General features: G+C 43.5%; 1 protein-coding gene across 2 annotated transcripts in view; it reads right to left on the bottom strand.

The window, feature by feature from the left end:
- Positions 1–15,447, bottom strand: part of CMTR1 (cap methyltransferase 1) — a 30,293-nt gene that overhangs the window by 4,930 nt on the left and 9,916 nt on the right. For both annotated transcript variants that reach the window (XM_072856691.1, XM_072856692.1), the window contains exons 5-23: positions 15,161–15,253; positions 14,354–14,425; positions 13,604–13,698; positions 13,427–13,499; positions 13,020–13,218; positions 10,281–10,399; positions 9,936–10,032; positions 8,553–8,685; positions 7,820–7,999; positions 7,352–7,408; positions 6,321–6,378; positions 5,595–5,663; positions 5,289–5,420; positions 4,665–4,787; positions 3,868–3,959; positions 3,162–3,230; positions 1,661–1,708; positions 977–1,089; positions 301–409 (exon numbers count right to left, since the gene is read on the bottom strand). In XM_072856691.1, coding sequence (XP_072712792.1) covers positions 301–409; positions 977–1,089; positions 1,661–1,708; positions 3,162–3,230; positions 3,868–3,959; positions 4,665–4,787; positions 5,289–5,420; positions 5,595–5,663; positions 6,321–6,378; positions 7,352–7,408; positions 7,820–7,999; positions 8,553–8,685; positions 9,936–10,032; positions 10,281–10,399; positions 13,020–13,218; positions 13,427–13,499; positions 13,604–13,698; positions 14,354–14,425; positions 15,161–15,253 — 1,931 coding nt within the window. The remainder of the gene's footprint in view (positions 1–300; positions 410–976; positions 1,090–1,660; positions 1,709–3,161; positions 3,231–3,867; positions 3,960–4,664; positions 4,788–5,288; positions 5,421–5,594; positions 5,664–6,320; positions 6,379–7,351; positions 7,409–7,819; positions 8,000–8,552; positions 8,686–9,935; positions 10,033–10,280; positions 10,400–13,019; positions 13,219–13,426; positions 13,500–13,603; positions 13,699–14,353; positions 14,426–15,160; positions 15,254–15,447) is intronic.

Genomic DNA, 15,447 nt, shown 5'->3' with positions numbered 1-15,447 from the left:
TGTGCAGCGAGGTTCAGTAACTTGTACTCTGCTGCAGATAGGGGAACAAAGTTGCGAGATGTGTGTTATTCATAACAATTAATTGCAAAATCCACGAATCCAGATCAGCTGTTTCCTGAAAGTCTGAGAAGGTGCCAGCTTCTGCAGCACACCCTGCTGGTGACCAAGCTGCGCTTGCACTGCAAACGACTGCAGGAACATAGCACAGCACGCCTGAACTCCCTTCCAAATATGCGCACACACTTGCGCACGCTCACACACAGCTATCCTTCCATAGCCTCAGCTCTGGCTCGTACTCACTGAAAGGGTGCGATGGATTCAGAAGGGAGGTCGTATGTCGCTTTCTTGGTCATTTTGTTGAAGAAGAATTTCCTCTTGGAGTTTTTGCTGTATGCCATTGTCCAGGGATCTTGCAGAAGAGTCACAGGGATCAGACCGAAAATGGAAAGGGGAAAAAAAAGCACAGTATAAATACAAATATAGTGCAAGCAGGGAGGAGGAATCTGTAAGAATAATTGTGATCCTTCTCTTACTCCTTCTTCCTTCCCTCCCCCAAGACGACCTGCTTCCCAAGCTGTTCTCTATTCACTGAGAAAACTCCCTTCTCCCGGCATTTAAAAGTTGACATTCCAAACAGGATATTTTCTATTTGTACTATTGTAGTACTATGTACTATTACTCTGGAAAATATCTTCTTGATGAAAACTTATGATCTCATTAAAAAAGAAAGTAATCGGTCATGTAAATAAATGGAATTACCCACACAATAGCTAATCAACCCGCAACAGAAAAACCTATCATATAAATACCTAAACCTTATCCAAATCCAAGCTACCCTCATTACATGCAAACAATCTCTGCCAGTGGAATGCTCCCATTAATTTTTTACCGAGTTACAACAGGAGCGAGCCTGGTCAGTACGTTTTATTTGAAGATACAAAGAAAAGTTAAATAAAAGTGGGGACTCTCTTCCTACCATTCACAGTCCGTACGATGTAGAGTCCTGTGGGCACAAAGTGCCTGTCATCTCGGCCAGTGTAGGATAGCCGGGGTATTCCCCCCGAACTCTTGATGATTTTCATTTCTAACCTAAATGTTAAGAGAAGGCAGTGATAGAGATTCCCTGTTTCTTCCTTTACCATCCTCTTGCACACAAGGTGCCACCTGCACACCCCCTCCAGAGTGTCACAGTGAAACTGACAGCACCGCACACGACAGGACAAAATCACCACATCCTGGAGAATTCAGTCTCTTGCCTCCCCCACGTAGCTAGAGAAACCAGCCAGAGCTGTCTAGATCAGATAAGAAATCCAGTGTTGCAATGAAGGATCTGTGATGATCTACCACACTTAATCCAAATGGGGTTCCCATTTCACATATAAACTCTTAATCTTTCAAGCCCCTGAGAAACACAAACTCAAGCACCGTTACTAGTCCTACTGTTGTAAAGCGCATTAGCCACATCTACAGCATTAGAACGCAGCAGGATGCTGCTCTGAGTCAGCAGCATCCCAGAAAGAGCAGCCACCAGCTGCACAAGCTCTAACAGGTCTTTCTCCAGGACTCCTCAAGCATAGATCAGCATATCCCTCCCATTCCTGTGCATTGGTGGCTGATAACCTCAATGGGCCCTGAAGTCTCATTTGTGCCAGTCACTTACCTCACAAAAATCTTCTCCATCTCCTCCAATCTGTACACTTCCTTCACTCTGAGGGGAAAAGACAAAAATGTGATTAAAAAAAAAATTTATACTGTCCTCTTTTTCTGTCCCAGCTACAGGGAGCAGCCAAACAGTTCATTTTGTACAGCATGAGGTGGTCAGGCATGACTGAGGTTCACCCTTCTCCTCAGTCTTCTGCTCCAGTGCCTTATTTCTCCTGGCTTGAGAAAACCTGACACCCGCATGCTCATGGCTGGGTTGCTGTAAGCAGTATATAGAGCGTCCTCGCTGCTAAGGAAGCTGTGCATTTTTACCTCAGGCTGAGTATACGGAAGAGGAAGAACAATGAAAGTCGGGTGCTTTTGTTTTCCCATGAGGTAAATTCACCAACGTCAGCCCCAGGCAGGTTCTGGCCTCAGCGTGCTGGCCTCACAGTAAAACTAAACTGCCTCATCTTGACCATTATTATCCTCAGGGACACCACAAACTCATTAGTTACCCTGAGGTAAACACAGCTGCTTTTTTTTTTTTAATCAGTAAAGATGATTTGGAGTCATCATTCTTATCATTATGTCAAACTGCTTTTGTTGTTCTGAGACACAGAAAGACAATCAGAAAGTTTCAAAACCACTGCCTCTGATCTGACACCCCAACCACCCATTTCCCACACACTGCTACAAGCATGAGGCTTCAAAGAGCACAGTTTGAACACCTTTTCACAAGAGCAGTAAAGGACCCCTCTACAACCCATTTCTACAGCTCTCCTCCTCACTTCACCTTCAGCTCTCCCCAACATTTTGAGCTCCCCCAGTTATTGCAACTGTCTGTTTGTCTTGAGATTGAGATCCCACTCATTATCTTTCATTAAGCCACCAAGGATAACATCCTCTTTCCCTTCCTCTAGCTTCTCTCACAATATCATGGCACTTCTAGCTTCTGAAACAGAAGCTGTTTTGTCCACAATACCTATCCTATACCCAGCACAATGATGGTCTTATGCTCCACCGTAGCAGAATTAATGAAATGGAAGGTCAGGAGGCAACCAAAGCTGAAGCCCTTTGTCAGGAACTTTCTTGGGATTGTAACTAAAGCCTTCTCCTCAGGCTAACCATTTGGAGATTGTAAATGCTGGTCAGCACTTACTTCATTTATCTACTAACAGTCAGCATCTCTGTACTGCTGCTGACCCTTCAGGACACAGAAGTCTTTGCAATGATTAAGCTAACTGGGTGCTAGACCTACTACAGCACATATTTGAAATCAACACCAGCCAATCCACCTGTGACAAAAACATGACTGTCTGATATGTGAAACAAGGGCACAACTTCTCCACTATCAACCTTTATCTTAGATATTTAAAGGGCTTGTAGCCTCTTTCCATTGAACATAACAGAACTATGAATTTCGGCTTGAAATTCAACTCTCCTTCAGCTCCTTATCTTCATCCTCCGACACACTGAAACCAAAGCACGCCAGGCTGAGGGAAGGAGTCGTCACTCACCGGATGGGGTTCATATCTGGCCGGCTAGGTTTAGAAACAGCTTTGACAAACTTCTCTGCCAGCTGAATCCTGAATGAAAACGGAAGGAGAATCCAGCAATTTAGCAAGATCTCTGGCACAGCAGGTAGGTAACAGTTTCAGCAGAATAACTCTTTAGACACTTTGGTACATGCAGACTGCCTCCACTGCTAGCCAAATGGGTACTGAGTAACACTTTTTTTACCCTGCCCTCCCAGTTCAGTGCCCAGTGATACTGGCTATTATCCATTAGGAATGGGTCTCCAGAGCTTCCTCTACAAGCCTACACGCTGCTGAACACATCGATGTATCAGCAGGAAAGTAGGACTAGTAGAGACATCATGTCCCTGAGGAAGGAAACATATGAGGGGCTCATTCCTTCTCCCTCAGCCAGTTATCAGCTATGCTCATTCATATTCCCAGGATGCTCAGTTTACCCAGACTGTGCCTGGCTCACCCCAGACTAAGAAAGGAGCTAGACCTGCCCTCATACACAGAGAAGGTACAGTTGGAAAAGGCTATACACACTTCACTTCAGAGCAGGTTCATTCACAGTTCATCTTTATAGCAATGTTTCAGCTGAATGCACTCATCTACCTGTGCTCAGCATTCTGCTTTTAGTGTGAACACTGCTTCCCAGTCACTCCTACTCACATACAAGGACGAAGCTTCTCCAGATCCTACATACCTCTGGTTGAAATGCTGCTTTCGAACGTCATTGCCATTCAGCACCAAGACATCAAGGATGTGGATGGCACTGATTTTTCGCTGAGCTTTCCCCTAGGGAGGGCAATACAGAGACTTACTACTCAGACTGTTGCTATTTCAGCTTTGATTTACAGCCCATTTTTTGACAGGACAGCATTCTCTTCTAGGAAGAAAGCACCTTTCCAGATATTAGAAGCACTCAAATTCCCTGCTGCCCGTTGTACAGTAACGTGCCATCCTCCAAGAACTGGTGTATCTCAACTACTCAGTTCTGTCTCAGTGGGGGGAGAGAGGGCAGGACCACAGCTGCCATCACCAGCTCTCTGTGCCTTATCAGGTACCACAGCACAAAGTCCAGTGCACTACAGCATCCTCATCTGAGGTGCCAGAGGACAGGCAAATTCCCAGGCAGCAATACCTTACACCTTGAATATACCATGAGAATCTTTTCCCCAAGGCCTGCAATCACTACTGAGCAGTTAGGTACCCAAAAAGCCACAGAACACATTAAGTCATGTTGGCAATGTCATCTGTTGCTGCACGTAGAACAGCAGCAGCGTGTCAGGTCCAAAGTGTTTTCAAAATAACATTAAAAGGTCATATCTCTAGCACTGGACAGAAAGAAGGAACTTAATCCAAAATAGTTTCTCTAAAAAACTAAAAAAAGCCTTGCACCTGGCATAGATGGAACATTTATTCTGCAGTATCTTACAGAGAATAAGCAAAACTGCTCATTATATTTGTAGCCACTTGGTAAGGGAGAGAATAGCCTCCTACCTCTCCTTTCAGCTCATGAACAATCTCCACAGAGAGAAGGGTATCTCGTGGCAGCTCAGTTTTCAAATCCAGTTTTGTCCAGCGATCTGACTGGCGACCATCCCAGGTGTAGATCTGTGATTTCTGTGTGCAGAAGGAAGAGTCAGATTCAGCCAAAGCTTCATGAGGGCAGGGGTGGAGGAGAGACCTCTGACTAACTGTAGAGCAGCCCTCAGAATCATTGTGTCCTAGGCTGTCACAGGCAGTTTCTTTGTCAGAAGTTTTAAGGAAGAACCTTAATCTCTACAGAAAGGAACAAAAACACTGATTCTAATCTGCCAGTGACTTTTCATACCCGCACAAAGAACCAGAAATAGAACACCTTTAAAAGGACAGCGAAGATAATTAGAGACACTAGCAAGAGTACAGGTCTCTGTGTAGGCTGCGATTACAAAAACAGAGTTAATTAGTGTGAAAAACAGTGAAGTCAGGAGAAAGAAACATAAAATAACTAGCAGTCTCAGGGACTGCTGATGGGGATCCTTTCTGGCCTTTGAGGACAGGAAAGGATGGGATGAAACTGCAAGACAGAACAGTAGCATTGAAATGAACCAGTAAAACTCCCGGACTGTTCTCAGCACTTACCCCTAGTCCCAAGAGGAACTTCTGTTCACTTCCAGACACCATACACCGGTAATCTAACACTTGGCGGATTTTCTCTAGTGTACTGGAATTCAGAGGAGTGGGTTTGTAACTGAAGGTATCAATGTCCGTGCCCTAAAGAGCAAAGTATGGAAAAGGCAGATTAGACACAATACATCAACACGTAGGTAAATGCAACTTCTACATGAAATGATAATCCACGACAAGCTTCTTCATCTCTTAATTCCTATGGAGCAAAGTTCTATTTGTATGAAAGAACTCAGAACAAGCTTCTGGGTAAGGTCTCACCTGGATCAGCTCAAAGAACTTGGACTTGGGATCTGAAGATGAAGGAGCAACACGAGCCTGATCAGGAATCTGAAAACAAATCCAAACGATTGATAATAGGTGTTATTCTTTGGCATGTTCATAGGAACCCTTCTACTTTCAATACATGACAGAACATCCTGCCACCCGAAACTCCTGCTCTTGGGATTCCAGTTGCTGGAGAGGTCATCTGGCAAATAAAAGGTCTCACATGTTTTGCAAATTTATTGTGGGCATACCACGTCTCACAGGAAACAACAGGCAACTTCAGAAAGTTTCAGGCTAAATCTTTGATTTCGTGCATGTTTCAATGAAATACTCTTTCATTGGACACACAATTAGCCTGTGAAACTGACTGCCATATCTATCGCCCCACTGCAGTCAAAAGCTCAGGAAAGAGAAACCGCAGACTCATAAAACAAGACCTTTTGGAGAGCTCTGCTGCTTGGAAACTAGATGCTGAGTTCACTCTGTGTTACAATGAAATATTCTCAACTGCAGCAAAGAAGCCTGCTCAGTTAAGCCATACACATAATGAATCAGAAACATCCTGTTTGCTTACATAAACAGCTTGAAATGGTCTCTGACTTTCCCACAAGACAACGTATTAAACCTCTGGCTAGCAAGTCTAATCGGTACTGCAGCTCCATTCTTGTTTTACCACAGCAAGGGCACCTTCACAACCTCCCTGCTTGGCAGCTTACTTACCCCCCATAGCTGGAGACACTCCTTTCGGATTTCAGCTTGCCGTGGCTCAATCAGCGTCCTAGAGAAAGACAGCAGACTGTTAAGATGGTGAAACCTCCTTGCTCTTGCAGCATTGCATATCCCAGCCCTATAAAACTTGGATCTTTCAGTGTCTGGCTTGGGAATGACAAACACACACTGTTCCTCAACAGGTTACACAAAAGAGGATGCTGCCTTTCCTCCCCACCCTCTGCCCATCTCCAATCCCCGTGTTTAGCTTTGTTTCATGTTCTGCACTACTGATGAGCAGCCACCACCCCATCCCATGAAAGTACCACTGGGCATCAATATTTTCAAGAAGTTAAGTATTAGTATGAACTTATGCTAATCTCCAAGAGCTGGGTACATAGCCCTATTTACAAATAGCAATGAAGATCTGCTGAAGGCTACACAAAAAACAGTGTCAATGTTAGGATTAACTCTTAGATAATTCCTGTCTACCAGACTCACTCAACTTTCTACTACGTATTCTCTCTGAATGACACCTGAATGGAAAAGTCATGCCAGGGAAACAGCTATACATTGCAATAGCTTTAGTTTTATGCAAGAAATTCACATCATAAGCTTTAAGTAAGTCTAGGTATGTAACTTAGATGCTTTGAATTGCCCCTGGAAAACAAAGAGCTATGAACCACACCCAACTTGATGGTTACTGTAGAACTGAACATACCAGCTGGGAGTTACTTTTCTGCTTACATTCCTGCTAAGAAGCAGGCCCACTTATGGTAATCGGAAATCATGCAATGCATGGAAGCCTTCTCAACAAGGGTGATAATAGACCGTCAGCTTTCAGGAGTTCTCCAGCCACCTACACATTTCTGCAAATAACTCAGAGACACAAACTAAGCTACCTAAAAGCACTATTCACTTTCCTAGCTCCAAAGGCCAAGCCAAGTACCAGCCCAAATCAAGAACACATTAAAGAAGGGCAAAGCAATTCATTTATAGTAGGTTTACTCAGTCCTCACTGAAAACCAGAGGAATATACTCACGTGTCTTGAACAAAGGCACGAATTTTGGCTAGTGCCTTTATCTGAACTTTGCAGTGGCTGAAAGAGAGGACAAGTTTCAGTCAGGGAGCAAGTTAATCACCACCAAGACTGTTCTACTATTCAAAACAAGGAAGAGTGCTGGGACAACAGGAGGAAGCCAGTCTGATCCTCAGAACAGTGATGGATCATTGCCAACATGATTCAAAGTGACAGCAAGACCACTGGAAAGAACTAGGCAGTAGCCTCCTTTCCTTTCTATACAGTACTCAGAGGCCAAACAGTCATTAACAGTACACTTCATTTCTCTCTGCACAGGGTTCCTCTGCTCTGCTAAGCCTCTCAGGGAGCAAAAGCAGAGCAGTGTAGCAGCATCAACAGGTACCTCCATGAGTGCAAGAAGCTACAACTGAAAGCCATGTTGGTTAACCTGCCTACAGCCAGCAGCCCTCATTGCCCAGGGGCACTCACTTTTCATTGGACTGGACAATGTAATCGTAGAAATCCTGGTCGCCTTTGATCACATTTAATGGGACAACAAGATTCACATCCACATCAGAGTTCCGCAGCTGGTTGAGTCTGATGTTCACCATGAAGAGATAGTCCCGCACATCATCAATCCCTAGCTTTAATCCTTTGCATATCACGTACCTGCAGAGCAAGGCAGAGAGATCATGTGGGTTCAGTTCTTCCACATAGCCAACTTTCCTGCCACACTCCCATTATCAGGACAGTTTCTCAAATCCCAGGAATTCTTTCCTCCTGGGTATCCCTAGGAAGGTGAAGTCTCACCTATCACAAAGTCATTATACATCTTCTATGCTCTGGAAAGATTGAGAAACTCAACCCTATCGAAAAACCCCACAGATCTCCCTCAAGTTGTAAATCAATTCTGCGGAACTTGACAGGTACAACGATAACACACATAATATGCTCTAGCTTCACTGGAACTATAGTTGTTTCATGCAAAACAGAATTTGTTATATATTCAGTTCCACTGCTTTCTCCCCAGAAGGGTAATTTGGCAAGTATCTTCTTTAACCTTGTCAAGGTAATTTGCTAAGCATCTAAAATGTTTCCTCCTCCAAGACAGTTGCCAATTGAGGCAGGTCACAAAGTTTCCACTAGACTTACCCAAATCCATCTATCACTGTATTTAGAGGACAGAGTTTCTTTAGTAGTCCATCATGCTCAAGAATCTCACCTCTCCGAGTTAGCAGGGCGGCTTGTCACAGGTTTAAAGATGCACACTCGCTCAAAGCAGCAATACAGCAGATAAACAAGTCCCACACTGAATGGAGTAAACAGGTCAAAGGTTTTGCAGACAAAATGTCCTCCTGGAAAAAAGAGAGGAAGCACACCAATACCAGCAGATTATAAAGAAACAAAGAGATACCAGGCACCTCAATAACTTCCTCTTCTGCAGAACTGGTAAGAGTGGTTTTTGTACAATTAAACAGCGTCTAAAACACATTCATGAAGTGGACCAATGGGGCTCCATGAACCATCTTCCCTGTATCTCTGCAGCAAAGAGAAAAGCATTTCCCTGACCAGGATCAAATCAGTATGCATGCTGTCTCACGAGCAAACCTTCTATCCATCCACCTCATCCTCCCCTTCCAGGCCCAAACTGTGCTCTATGGCATGGCAGCATGCTATGCAAAAGCCTCAACAGAAGAGAAGCTCTGATATGTGCAACAAGAAACCTCAGGCTGGAGGAGAAAACTAACAGATGTTACCTAAAGAGAATAACTCGCCATCTAGAAAAAAAAAGAATCTATGTTGCCCCTTGCCTTCAACAAGATTCCCAATTTCCCCAAGCAAAAAGCAGTCAGTCTTACAGAGCTATTACCTACCCAGACAGGAAGGACTTAAAAGAAGGTTCCTCCTTTTACCATATCACATTTGAGACTACTGCTAAGTAGATCATTGCCTCAGGTACTTCTAAACATAGGGCACAAGATAAAAACGCTCATTATGTCATCATTTATCTTCTGCGTCAGTGCCAAATGCTAACTAAACTCAGCAGAAGACAGGAGCCATCAAAGCCAGACAGAACTGTAATGTCCATCATTTGGCAACAACGAGGTACAGCTAAGACAATGTGAGACATCATCTTGTTCTGATCACAGAGATGGCAGATTTAAAGGAGAAAAGCCACAAGTTAGAGGGAAGGATGGACTGGATAAACACCACTCTGTTCCAACCAGCCTGCCAGAATATTCAGGAAGCAGTTGGTCCAGCTAGTGCCATAAAACCGAGATATACTGTCCAGTTATCACACTAGTGACCTTAGCCCAAGACAGCTACGTAACATAACACATTGTAAGAGCTTTAAACTACTGCATTTTACCTCATGCTTTTAATTAAAGGCAAAATAGACATAAGACAATCTCATTTTGCTGCCTCAGGTCTCTCAGCTTTGTGCCAACCATCTCAGGATGTATGTGTACACACTCAATTCTGTGCAACTTCACGCCACTGCAGAGCAGGCTTAGTGGCATGTTAATAAAAATTGTACAGCATCTTTCTGCAATGCCACTCACACCTTAGGGAAGGAGGAAGAAGATTAATGGATAAAACCTACCTGTCCGGACAATGGACAGTGCTGTAAGGAACTGGCAAAGCATGAGCTGTTTGCTTAGGATTTCTTGCAGATTCTCCTGACCCTCCACTGAGAAACCCTGCAAAGCACATAGCATATGGTTAATATCTCCACAAATCTGTTGGTCAAGCAAAGGATTCTGTACAGCTAAATCATGGAATCATGATAATTTCTGTTTCTTTAAGATAAAAAACACTGCCACCAGGAATTTTAATGGCAAGCCTTGAAGCATTTCACATTGTAACTACAGACACATGTCAAATATCCTACACTATATGGAGACTCAGTTTTGGTCATTAGTGCAGGAAGAAAAATAAATGGACGAACCCCATCAGCCATTAAGAAATGCACTCCCTTGTGATCAGTATTGTCCAAAACAAAATTCCGGAAAGCAGTAATGTTCTCTGGGCGAGTGATGTCTCCATCTCCATCAATCCCTCCCTCTCCTAAGGGGAAAAGAGGAAACAATTACTAACATGTTTGCAAGTACAGACAAAAGATCAGTATGTGCAGGTGATCTGTTGTATTCAATCAACATTTAGTCAGGAATTACACAGACCTTGATAGGCAAATAAGCATTAACACATTCCCTTGTTCACCACTGAAGATGCTTGTTAATTTAGGAAAATTATTCAGATTGTGTGGTGAAGGCTAAACGAAGGCATATAATAACCATGCTCAAATGATGAGTTGTACGTTAGCCTCAGCAAAAGACAAATCATTCACTGCCCTCCCCTGAGATGAGAACTGACTACATGACAACTTAATATTCTCATCCAAGTAGGAATAACACAGAGCTGAACCTACTAAAAATGTAAGGTTCAATCTTACTGCACAGCTCACCTGTTAATAACATGGTTTTACATATAAAGCAAAATTATTTACATTGTGCATTGGCAACCTTCTACTAAGAATTCAAATCATTCCAAAGAAACACAATACTCTATTTCCAAACACAGTGTAATCTGGAATTTAAAAAAGCAACCCCAAAAAAACCCGTCAAGCAAGTTTATAAAGGGAATAGGGAAAAGGAAACAGGGTTTGTGCATGAACATTCCTACAGTTTTCCCATATGGCTCTTTAAAAAGAGAGGTACATTGTCCCCCAGGTTGGTGTTTTAGAAAGCTAATCTAAGGTGTATTCTAGAGCTCACCAATTCTGACTTTGAAGAAGCCTGAACTTCTATTTGGTATTAGTCCCTATAAATCTTCTACAACTACAGCTTCTATTAACTGAACTGGAGGACTAGAAAGCAGCAGACATCGGGATGCATGATAGTGCTTTGATAACTAAATTCCTCATCAATCATCCTGTCAGTAAGTGAAGTGACACTAGAATTTGTTAACATTCTTCACAACTGTCGTGGTTTAACCCCAGCTGGCAACTAAGCACCACACAGCTGCTCACTCACTCCCCCCCAGTAGGATGGGGGATGAAGAAAATTAACTCTATCCCAGCCAAAACAAGCACACCACCACAAATATCACGGCAGTCTACTTCCTTCCCATCACTGGAAGAGAGTTTGTACACATCTCACTAGACTTTATAGCATAACAAACAGAAAGGGATCAAGAAAATGCATCAAAGTCATTGGGCTATTCATTTCTCCACGTATCTCCTCCTCTCCATAAGGACACCAGTTTGCAGTGAGTTATGAAGATCCAAATGCTGCAACCGTTAGAACAATGTGTTTATCTGCCTTGCTGTCCCTGCCATGAACCTTCTCTTTAACAGATCTAATCCTGAAGCGCTAACCATTCTCTAAGAGTTCATGGTCAGGTGTCAAAAGTGGCAGTCAACAAGAGTCAGAGTGGTGGAGGGAAAAAAGAAAAAGCACAACAATGGAAAAGCAAACTCTCTTCTCTACAAGACAGTCACACTCCAGTTTCCTTTATACAGTCTGAAATAAGAAGCAGGAACACTAGCAATCCTTCTACTTCCCTTCCCATTCCTAGGGACTATGCAGATAGAGGGCTCAAACATATGAGCAAGCTTAACAAGTTACCATCCATGAGGTGAGATGCAGCAATTGTCTGTGTACACCTGCTTAGTCTGTCTCAAAGCAAGGTAAAATATGTTAGCTTGAACCTCTTTGGATTAAGCAGCTCATTTAGTCACAGTGATTCAGATACAGCCTCTAGCCCAAATCTGTTCTATTTATCTTTACTAAGAGCCCACAATCAATTATCAAAGCAGAGCTAGGGAGGTCTGATATGGAAGCATACTGCCAGTCAGGCAAGTAAGGTTTCTATCTCTGGCTCTGCTAACAGATCTTTGGGCAAGTCAGGGGGCTGGAGCACCTCCCCTATGAGGACAGGCTGAGAAAGCTGAGGTTGTTTAGCCTAGAGAAGAGAAAGCTCCAGGAAGACCTTAAGCAGCCTTCCAGTACTTAAAGGGGGCCTACGGGAAGATGGGGAGGGACTCTTTTATCAAGGAGCATAGTGACAGGATGAGGGGTAACTGTTTTAAACTGAAAGAGGGTAGATTTAGATTAGATATTAGGAAGAAATTCTTTACTGTGAGGGTGGTGAGACATTGGAACAGGTTGCCCAGAGAAGTTGTGGATGCCCCCTCCCTGGAAGTGTTCAAGGCCAGACTGGATGAGGCTTTGACCAACCTGATCTAGTGGAAGGTTTCCCTGCCCATGGCAGGGGGGTTGGAACTAGATGATTTTTAAGGTCCCTTCCAACCCAAACCATTCTATGATAAGTCATCTCACTCACTGTGTTTCAGGCTGATATCAGTGAAGTGGAAAAAATATTGTCAAGATATCCTAAAGCACTCTACAATTTTCAGATAAGCAAAGCACTCAAGTATCAGTTATTACAGTGGGACACACATTCCCAGGGCAGAATGGAATTAAGTGCAGAGATGTCACTTGATATGCAAGCTCACCAATCTCAACCCCTTTCTCAGATGACAGCCTCCTTCCACCTTGCAAAATGGTTCCCTCCAAACAGGCTTTTCTTAGATCCCCATGCTGGTACCAATACCAGCCCCGCTCCCAATACAGAGGCTGCAGCATAAGCAAAAACGTCAGGTAACATTCATGCATGCACTACCTACCATAATAAGGTTCAAAGAGCTCACTGGAAGCAGAGTAGAAGTCCTCTAGTTTAAAATCATTTGGTCCTTTCAAGGTCATGCCAAATCCTTTCGCATGCCACTTCCGCCTCCACAAGACGTACTCGGAGAAGCCTCCAGGACCAGCACACACATCAGCAAAGTAGAGCAGCTCTGCATCTCGTTCCTTTATCAAGGGCCTCTGCAAAAGGAAACTGAGGAAATTCTACTGACCAAGTAACGGCTCCCATCAGTCAAACCAGAGACACCATAAACTGCACTACTCAGCCAAAGAAGTCTCTTTTCAGCATCTGTTTTCCCAGCTAGTACCCTAAGGGTTCTCCTTTCTCCCCACCTTCTCCATTCTCTGAGAAAGCACTGCTGTTTGAAAGTTAAATAGAGGCCCTCACCCCATGGAAGTCCTTAGGGTTTGTAAACATGTAGTCGAAGACATGGTCCATATTTGCCATCTTCATTGCAGCCCTATGAACACATAAATAGGGACCTATTAAGTTTCAACCTTTGCTCCCAAGGCTGAAAGTGGACATAAATGGGAAAGGGGCTACACTACCAGAAGTTCTGCAAACCTGTTCAGGAAGAAAACTCCACGGATCATCTCATAAGGGTTAGATCTTGTTCGGGCTCGACGCATTTCTTCTCCATCCAGCTCATCAAATACACTCTGCACAAACAGAAACAAAATTGAGCTGGACCTCGCACAGACTTGAGGGATAGGTAGGCAAGAGCATTTCCTATCCTCATGCTTCTCTCTCCTTCGACAGCAAACTCCATGCAGGGTTTGGTTCACCAACACAGAATGTTTTTCTGACATAATGATATTCACTCTTCTTCCAAGGCACCCCAGTTCTCAAGCAAATTCAGTGACACTGAAGAATTCTGTACTGATAGTTCCAGAGGCTGATAACGTGGTTAGCCACCTGAAAAGCAGTCACAGCCTACTGTATCTCTCTCACACATATATGCACACTCACACTCTACTGCAATTTACAAGGGTGTGATAAAACCTGGGAGTGAAGATGGAGCACACAAGAGAAGAAAAGAATCTTATTTCCTTAGTTTATTCAAGTCCAGCCTTTCAGTTGAACTAAATAAGAAAGGGAAACTGTTTTCATTAATGTCTTCGAAGGCTGATGTGCAAAACAGGTTGCTGAACAGACAGTAACAACCAGGATGCGTGGTCACACTAGTGGCACGGAGGTGAAAGAGGATGTTCTGAGCTCCTGCCAATCACCTAAGTAAACTGCTCAGCCCCTTTCAATCATTTATTTCACTTGCTTTCCCAAAACTTCAGTTCCTCTCTAAAGAAGGGGACTTACCTTGCACTGCAGAACATTACGTAAAAGCTCTTCACTACAGAACTCTGTTTCATCTTCAATCACCATCTTCCTCTGAAACAGGACAAGAACACAGGCAATTAGCAAACATGGTATCAGTCATTTCAAAATGCAACACGTACCAGTGATGAAAGTTGCCAACCACATACTAGGCTGTATTAGCAAGAGCGTAGCCAGCAGGCTGAGGAATTATTCTCCCCTATTCGGCATCTTGAGACCTCATGTGGAATACTGCATCCAGTTTAGCTCTCCCCAATACAAGACAGACACACTGGAGCAAGCCCAGCAAAAGGGCCACCGAGATGACAAGGGTGCAGAAGCAGCTGGTGTATGAGGAGAGACTGAGAGAAGAGTTTGTTCAGAATGGAGAAAGGGAGATCCTATTGCTGTCTACAAGTACCTAATGGCAGGAAATAGAGAAGATTGATCTAGACTATTCTCAGAGATGGACAGCAATAGGACAAGAGACAATGGACACAAGCTGCAACACAAAAAAAACGCCCATTAGCTATACAGAAATTTTCTTTTGCCAGCTGGGTTAAACACTGAAACAGATGCCCAAACAAGTTGTGAGATTCCCATCCATGGAGATACTCAAAAGTTAACCAAACAAAGCCTTGAGCAACCTGATCTAGTTGGACCTGCTTTAAGCAGGAAGCTGCACTAGCAATCTCCAGAGGTTCCCTCCAGCCTACGTTATTCTACAACTCTTTGACAAGGCAATTGTTTCAGGCTGAGGAGTCCGGCGTCTTCTTAGGCTGGTAAGTACTGGAATCTAAAAAAGATTACCTTCCCCACAGTCATCCACTCCTTCAGCTCCTGGGCATCAGGGATTTCCGTGGTACACTCAAGGCACCAGTCCACCTCCTCATAGGCACTGGGCTGCAAACACAAGACATGGGAAGAGTCAAAGACATTTTTGCTAGCAAAATATAACAAACAATTGCTCCCAAATCCTAGCATAAGGGGTTATGCCATGACTTCAGGGCCAACCATATAGTTTTTTTCTCCTAGTCTAAAACAGGTCTTATTTGTTTGGATTTAAAATAAAATTAAAAAAAAAAATTAAAAAGACC

Source organism: Ciconia boyciana, chromosome 3 (assembly GCF_034638445.1).
Source record: "Ciconia boyciana chromosome 3, ASM3463844v1, whole genome shotgun sequence".
In the NCBI taxonomy this organism is placed as follows: domain Eukaryota; kingdom Metazoa; phylum Chordata; class Aves; order Ciconiiformes; family Ciconiidae; genus Ciconia; species Ciconia boyciana.
The sequence above is the reverse complement of the archived record's forward strand: the minus strand, read 5'-3'. Positions and strand labels throughout refer to the sequence as shown.